This window comes from Aphanomyces invadans, assembly GCF_000520115.1.
Source record: "Aphanomyces invadans strain NJM9701 unplaced genomic scaffold supercont1.23, whole genome shotgun sequence".
NCBI classification, from domain to species: domain Eukaryota; phylum Oomycota; class Saprolegniomycetes; order Saprolegniales; family Verrucalvaceae; genus Aphanomyces; species Aphanomyces invadans.
Window position 1 is genome coordinate 2,299 of NW_008580168.1, and position 6,789 is coordinate 9,087.

General features: G+C 56.4%; 5 protein-coding genes across 5 annotated transcripts in view; 1 reads left to right on the forward strand and 4 right to left on the reverse strand.

Moving 5' to 3' along the window:
* Positions 1-1,765, reverse strand: part of H310_09771 (hypothetical protein) — a gene marked incomplete at its 5' end in the record, with an annotated part of 3,535 nt that extends 1,770 nt beyond the window's left edge. Inside the window, 5 exons of the mRNA XM_008875930.1 lie at positions 100-330; positions 376-864; positions 915-998; positions 1,046-1,269; positions 1,315-1,765. Coding sequence (XP_008874152.1) covers positions 100-330; positions 376-864; positions 915-998; positions 1,046-1,269; positions 1,315-1,765 — 1,479 coding nt within the window. The remainder of the gene's footprint in view (positions 1-99; positions 331-375; positions 865-914; positions 999-1,045; positions 1,270-1,314) is intronic.
* Positions 1,766-1,783: 18 nt separating this feature from the next.
* Positions 1,784-3,407, reverse strand: H310_09772 (hypothetical protein; the record flags this gene model as incomplete). Its single annotated transcript, XM_008875931.1, has 10 exons — positions 1,784-2,046; positions 2,095-2,210; positions 2,263-2,401; positions 2,449-2,493; positions 2,536-2,673; positions 2,715-2,759; positions 2,818-2,868; positions 2,909-3,025; positions 3,076-3,165; positions 3,288-3,407. The coding sequence occupies 10 exons, from the start codon at positions 3,405-3,407 to the stop codon at positions 1,915-1,917; spliced, it is 993 nt and encodes a 330-aa protein (XP_008874153.1). The 3' UTR covers positions 1,784-1,914.
* A 186-nt stretch (positions 3,408-3,593) lies between these two features.
* Positions 3,594-5,456, reverse strand: H310_09773 (hypothetical protein). Its single transcript, XM_008875932.1, has 4 exons — positions 4,948-5,456; positions 4,346-4,903; positions 4,007-4,301; positions 3,594-3,954 (listed from the first exon to the last, which is right to left on the reverse strand). The coding sequence occupies exons 1-4, from the start codon at positions 5,446-5,448 to the stop codon at positions 3,629-3,631; spliced, it is 1,680 nt and encodes a 559-aa protein (XP_008874154.1). The 5' UTR covers positions 5,449-5,456; the 3' UTR covers positions 3,594-3,628.
* Positions 5,457-5,486: 30 nt separating this feature from the next.
* On the forward strand, positions 5,487-6,389 carry H310_09774 (lipoyl(octanoyl) transferase). Its single transcript, XM_008875933.1, has one exon. The coding sequence runs from the start codon at positions 5,504-5,506 to the stop codon at positions 6,203-6,205; it is 702 nt and encodes a 233-aa protein (XP_008874155.1). The 5' UTR covers positions 5,487-5,503; the 3' UTR covers positions 6,206-6,389.
* H310_09775 (hypothetical protein) lies at positions 5,497-6,667 on the reverse strand (the record flags this gene model as incomplete). The annotated part of the gene is made up of 2 exons (XM_008875934.1): positions 5,497-6,537; positions 6,581-6,667. The coding sequence occupies 2 exons, from the start codon at positions 6,665-6,667 to the stop codon at positions 6,319-6,321; spliced, it is 306 nt and encodes a 101-aa protein (XP_008874156.1). The 3' UTR covers positions 5,497-6,318.
* Between the last annotated feature and the right edge of the window lie 122 nt (positions 6,668-6,789).

Sequence of the window (6,789 nt, forward strand, 5' to 3'; positions counted from 1 at the left end):
GCCAAGTCACCCGCGTCGTCTGCACTGGGCAGGGTTTCCTTCTACGTACAATCAGAAATGAAGCAGGTTGCGAGTTGGAGATACCGCTGTGGTCGAGACGGGTTCAGGCGTGGTCGGCTTGAAAAATGGTTGGTGAGGAGGCGGTGGCGCCGGCTGGAGGTTTGCTTCCATGGCAGCATCGTCGTCACGAGCGCTGTCGTCATTGTCCCTTGGCTCGATGTCTTCGTCATTGTCGGACTCGTCGCCGTCGTCGTCGCGGTCGCACAGACGAGATCGGAGCTGCGACAGCCATTCATTTTCCCACATTCCAAGGATCTCCACTTGGGCCCTCTGTCATCCAAACATGTTAGCCATGCAATGGACTCAATGTATGACCAGTTTATCGTGCACGCCTTCCGCGGTGTTCAGCTTGGCGTCGAACGCAGCTTGGTTTGCGGACAACTCGACGTCCCGCTTGAGCAAGAGGTCGTTGTACTGGTCCTGGTACACGGCGGCCTCCCGCTGGGCTGCTTCCATATCCCTTTGGATCTGCTTATTGCGCTTCTTTTCATCGACGAACTTGTCTTGGGCTTCTTCACGAGCCACCTCCTCCGACATGAGCTGGTCTTCCAGCTGTCGCTTGATCTGTTCCGACCGCGTGACATGGTGCGCCAATTCCTCTTTCACTTTGGAAAGGGCGGTTTGGAGGATTTCGTCTACTTCCAGCTGAACTTTGTGTTTTTCTGTGAGCAAGTTGAGCTCGGACAGCAGCACAGCACATTCCGACTTGGTTTCTTCCAACTGGCCGTGGAAAGTTGCTGCGTCGCTTTCAAAACGCTCGCGAGCCCTCTTCTCCGTCGTGAACGATTCGTGCAGCTGATCAAACTAAACAAAGCTTGAGGTACCCATTCTTATTGGAATCCATTCATCCCGACCTCGTCCTGCAAGTCATCGCGCTTGGTTTCAGCGATTCCTCGCTGCGTGTTGCTTTGCTCAAGTTCTAGCGTGAGAACCTTTACCTACAAAAACGAGATTCGTCGTTCCATCGCAGGCAGAAATCGCCTACTTGATGCGTCAGCTTGGCGACGTTTTCAGCCGTTGCTGTGGCGTGCTGGAGTTTGGACTTCAGCTCTGCTAGCGCGCTCTTTTGGTCCCGCTCAGCCTTTCGAGCGACTTGGAGCTGTTCCAGTGTGAATGCGTTCTCTTTCATGAGCCCACGAATGCGTTGATTCAGCGCTTCCGAGATCTCCGTTGCATCTTTCAACTCGCCGCGTAACCGGTGCACAATCCCTGCCAAGTGTCAAATTCGGGGCTACACCCGTCAACCTCGCGTACCCTTTGTATGCTGCTCCGCTTTGAGCGCCCGGTTGCACTGCTGCCTTGCTTCGTTCAGCTCCTTCGTCTCTCCATGCACTAACTCCACGACGCCGCCGCACTTTTCGCACGGATGGACGCGGAGGTACGTCTCGGACGGAGCAAACAGCGGGAGAGTGTCGCGGAGGTCGACCGAAGGCAGCGCGTTGACGCGTTCGTCAGTCCCGCCGGCTGCTTTGGCCAGCAACCCGTCTTTGATCACGATAATGTCGTGGTAATACGCGCGCCGAATGACGTCGATGAGCACGTTGCGGCGATTCAGGCGCTCCTTGAGGATATCGATGTACTGATCCTTGGTCAGCTCGGGCTCGTCGTCGACATCGGTCAGGAGCTGCTCCAGTTTCTCGAGCTCGTTCTTTGGGCCATCCGCGGCATTGCTATCCGTTGGCGCGAACGCCGCCGCGGCGCTCATTCCCACCGTGAACGAGAGGTGAAACCGACACGTCAGTTACAGGTGAACTGCATGCAACTGGAGTAAATGCAAAGGAACTGCGTGGCTCGATAGTGCCTCGTTCGTCTACTTGAGGAGGGCCTGGAGCCCAAGATCGGCGCGCCTGATCGTCATTGCTTCGCACCCAACGTTTGTTCCCGCAGTGCTAATTCGCGGAGTTTGACATCCAACGCCTTTTGCTTCATGGCTGTGACTTCGACTTGGGCTTCGGCATCGGACGCAAAGATTTGCAGCCGCCGCTCCTGTGTCATGCGTGCGCTTCAAAAGCTTTCACCTTCATCTCAACGTACTCGAGCTTTGAGTTCCAATTGCAATGCGTTGGCCGCCTTGGTGTGGTCGTCTTGGGCGGCCACCCACTCGTCACGAAGTGCTATGAGCCGACCTTCACGTGCTGCCACGTCTTCGTCTGCTCAAAACGAAGCGTCAATCGCATGAGCCACTGTAACAGACACAACGACATTGCAGATTCACTTGGGATTGCCGCTCCTGGAGCAATGTCTCCTGGGCTTGAAGCGCGACAAGCTGCATGTCGACGCATTCCTTGCTCTTTGCTTGGTCGAGCTCTATCTTTCGAAGGTGCAGCTCCAATTGTCGCAGCTGCACAGCGAGTGAATTCCCATGCTAAGGATGAGTAATGCGAGTACATGGTCGTGACGGGTTTGTTCGAACTGTCGGAGCTCATCTCGTGCCTGTAAATGTCAGATATGGCTTTAAAGTAGAGACCAAAAAACCTTTTCTAGTGCCATCGCTTCAGATTCCTTTTGCGCTCTCCATGCAGCAGCTTCTTCTTCGCGCAGGCGCATCCACCGCTCTCGTTCGCTTTGTACTTCACGTTCGAGCTGGTCCACCTGCCTCTCAACGGTCGCCAACTAGACGCAGTCAGTCGGTGTCTCGCACTGTCGAGATTTACATGCAGCTCCTGCATTGCCAGTCGCTCGCCCATCACGACCATTTCCTGCAGCACACAACCTTTGGTGGGTCCCTGCATTCGATTGCACAGCATGGGACGGCACCGCTTGCCGTATGTCGAGTTCATGCTCTCGCTGGCTCAGTGCCTCCTTCGCCTACGCGGACTGTGAATTCAATGCCGTTATCCACGCGCACCTTGGCGTTCGCTTCACTCTCGCTAGCGCATTCCAAACTTTGGAGCTGCAACTGGGCGATGTGGACTTCTTGTTCACGCAGGCGCGTTTCGAGGGCTTCCAACTCGCGCTGTTTCGTCTAGGCGACCGCAAGATCACTCGTCTCGCCGTCCCTCGAGTCAGTCGTACGAGGTTCCGATTCAAATCTTTCTCGATGTTTTCGTAGAGCTTGTTGAGCTGCGCTTGTTTGAGCATCGTTTCTTGTGCTCGCAGCTGGACCTAGACAGCGGTCTTTGCCCGGCATTTGGATACGTAAGTCTGCGTGCCTCGGCCAGCTCGGCTCGGAGCTTGGCCTCCAATTCTGCGAGTCCCCGCTCCCGTGCGTCCAGCTTGTCAGCTACCGCCTTATAGTGCAGCTCAGCTCTCGCTTTGTCCAAGTGCTTGGACGTGCGCTGCGCTTTCTTCGCCGCCTGGGCCAGCCGTTCAATGCTGGGTTTGATCAGGCACAAGTCGTATACCATGTCGGTCTCGGACGCCTTGAGCTGGCAAACATCACTCCTGTCGTCCTACTCGCCGTTCAATACACATGTGCAAGCGACGGCGCCACTGACAATCCACTCGGGTCTGGCGCTTGCAATCTTGGCTCTCGCCAGAGCTCTTGCCCCTCTAACGCCTGCATTGTGCTGCATCGTGCGAGATCGTTACGATTTGACAGGCAGTTTCACCGTGTTGGCCAATTAAGCTACGTGGTCCACTGCTTGAAGCCGTCGAAGGCCTGCGTGACGACAGTAAAGACTTCGTTTGCTACGAGTTGTTGCGGTATCGAGGCATTCCTCAACTTGTCTGGGTGAATGACTCGAATGAGAGCTCGGTACCCCTTCTTGATGCTGTCGGGGTCGTTGGTGGCAACGATCGCGGCGCAGTCGACGATTCCTTGGAGCTCGGGAATTTGATCGAGCGAGTTGAGAAGACCCAGGAGGGGCTTGCCAACGGCCCACTGCGCCACAGACGCGTGCAAATGTCTTCGCAGGGCGTCCGCTTCTTCTGCCTTTTCCCGCTTCACGCGCTCTAGCGACAGCGGGGATGACTCACACTACTCAGAGTCGACAGCCTGATCTACCTGTTTCGTGCAGTTCGTGGAGTCGCGCTTGCTGACGGCGGTACAGTTCCATGTCGGCCTCGGACGGTTCGGGGGGTAGCGGTGGGCTGGTTGTCACGGGAGGTATGGTGGCGCGCGACAACTGCGGGGGAATCGTGTTGACAGGCGGGTCGGCAGAGTCTGTGGCGCTGCTCGCGCGAGTTTTCTGAACTGGAACACCAGTTGGCGCTGTAGTAGGTGGTGGTGGGGGCGTTGCAGCTGGTGGTTGTGACGCCACCGGCACTTGCTTGAAGCTTGCTGGTCGTTGGCGAGTCATCTACGACAAGTGAGCTGTCGACAACGAATATGAGGTCGACGTACTCTTGTGTTGCCTTTGGTGGGCTTTTTCAGCTTCTTGGCCCTTTTCAGCTCTTGCGTCTCCCGCGCTAACGCCGCCCATTCGTTGTCGAATTCCTCCTGCAGCTTTGACTTCTCCAGCTTCTCCTGGAGTTCTTTGTCGCGCTTCTCGGCTTCCTTCTTCATTCGGGCTTCCATGTAGAAGTTCATGCGCGAGACTCCGATGGGAATGTTTGCCGGCACGTCCTCTTCCTCGAAGAGTGGAACTGGCGCGTCCCTTTCGTCAACCGACACGTCGTTCTCGCTCAAGTCGTCTTGGCTGTCGCTGCTGTGACCCAGGATGCTATCGGACGACTCTTCTTCGTCCGACGGAATCACTGGCACCGCGAACATGGCAGGGCGTTGTGTGGTTACCACGGGAACGACTGGAGGCGAGGTTGCGAACGTGTCTTTCGTCGGGGCTTTCCGCGACCACACTTTCCCCAGCAACGTTGTTGGCGACAGTTGAGGTGCTGCCGACGCTTTGGCAGCTTTTAGCGACTGTATTTCTCGCAAAAGCACAGTGCGTTCTCCTTCCCACGCCTGCACGTATGCATAAAGTCAATCAAACGAACCTAGTGCACTACCTCCCGGTCTCGACGTCGCGCTGTCGATTCCTCCTCGAGCTGTGCCTGAAGAAGAGCCAGGTCGCTCTGTAAGGAATGCACAAGGGACTTGGCGTTGTGGAGTTGTCGATTTCGCTTGTCCACTTTGGCCAGTGCCGCTGCCAACTGCATCGTCAACACCTCCACGTCGTTCTTGTGTGCGTCGACGGCTTGCATTGCTTCATGGAGTTTCGCTTGTAGGGTGTCCCAATGTGCCTTCTTTTTCATCTGTCGCTCTTTGATCTTCATCTCGAGGTCTTGTTCGTCTTCATGCGCCGCGTCGAATAGCCCTCTTCGATTTCCTCCCGAGTCAGCATCGAGAGAGCCCGTTGTTCGATGCAGCATGGATGATGAACGCTCGACCGACTCGTCTTCATCTGAGCTTGAGAAAACACTGTTCCGATGCTTCCTCCGCGCCGCGCCGCCTCCCAATGCAGACACGTCAACGTCGCCGTACCGCACCTTCCCACCGCCGGCGTTCATGTTGACGAGATGGGTATCCGGATATCTACCTATCCGGACGGACCTCGTGATTGCCATGTCGTGCGTGATCCACCGACTCGGCCGCGTGCCGTACCGTCAAGCATGGGACTGGCAGCAGCGACTGATCAAGGAGCGGTTCCGTGATGCCTCTCTCAAGAACGTGTGCCTCATGCTTGAGCATCCACGAGTCTACACCCTTGGCCGTGGCGCGTCCATGGACAACGTGCGGTTCGACACGACCGCGCCAAATTCGGACTTCGAACTCATCAAGGTGGACCGTGGTGGCGAAGTCACGTACCATGGACCTGGGCAACTCGTGGTGTACCCAATTTTGAACCTCACGCAAGGTCCGTTCAAGAAGGACTTGCACTGGTACCTTCGTCAAGTCGAAGAGGTGGTGATTCAAACCCTCGGCCACTTTGACATTCAAGGCGAGCGGGTCGAAGGACTGACGGGCGTGTGGGTCCCTGACTCGCGGCACGCGTTTCCCAAAAGCAAGATCGCGGCTGTTGGTACCCACGCAAGCAAGTGGATAACCATGCACGGGTTTGCGCTGAACGTGACGACGGATTTGTCGGACTTCGACCGCATTGTGCCGTGCGGCCTCCACGACAAGGCGGTCTCTAGCATTCAGGATTTTCACCCGCAAATCAAGATGGAAGATGTGCAGGACGCGGTTGCTGCGTCCCTCGCGAAGGTGTTTCACCTGCATGAGGTCGAAACGACGTCATTGCCACCGATTCCAACCGAACCATAGACAACCTGGTGGCCAACAGGATGACCACATGCCCCATGGCGCCGTCTGCAGTCATCGCATCGTTCGTGGATCCGATTCTTCGCATCGGTGGGTTTGACCGTGCTTAGCGGGTTTCACACATTGTGAATACACTCGAGCGATATCTCGTTTTCGACCAAGCGCTGAGGAATTTGCAGCTTGTTCTTCTCTTTGGCGTCTTCGATGTCCTTTAGCAGCGACACCGACTCGGAGCTGTTCTGCGACCGCCGCACGACTGTCGCCCGCTTCGTATCACGTCGTTTCACACCTTTCGCCAAGTCACCCGCGTCGTCTGCACTGGGCCGGGTTTCCTTCTACGTACAATCAGAAATGAAGCAGGTTGCGAGTTGGAGATACCGCTGTGGTCGAGATGGGTTCAGGCTTGGTCGGCTTGAAAAATGGTTGGTGAGGAGGCGGTGGCGCCGGCTGGAGGTTTGCTTCCATGGCAGCATCGTCGTCACGAGCGCTGTCCTCAATGTCCCTTGGCTCGATGTCTTCGTCGTTGACGGACTCCGAACTCTTGAAACCGTGTGGGCGGTGGCGAAGCGGGCGTGGTTCGGGTGGCG

What these genes read in the sequence shown, in the direction of transcription:
- H310_09773 (XM_008875932.1), bottom strand. Translation starts at nt 5,448, where the DNA reads ATGAACGCCGGCGGTGGGAAGGTGCGGTACGGCGACGTTGACGTGTCT. An exon ending in CGCGACGTCGAGACCGGGAG is followed by an intron (nt 4,904 to 4,947) that starts GTAGTGCACTAG and finishes GCATACGTGCAG; the next exon opens with GCGTGGGAAGGAGAACGCAC. An exon ending in CCACGAACTGCACGAAACAG is followed by an intron (nt 3,955 to 4,006) that starts GTAGATCAGGCT and finishes CGCTGTCGCTAG; the next exon opens with AGCGCGTGAAGCGGGAAAAG.
- H310_09774 (XM_008875933.1), top strand. Translation starts at nt 5,504, where the DNA reads ATGTCGTGCGTGATCCACCGACTCGGCCGCGTGCCGTACCGTCAAGCA.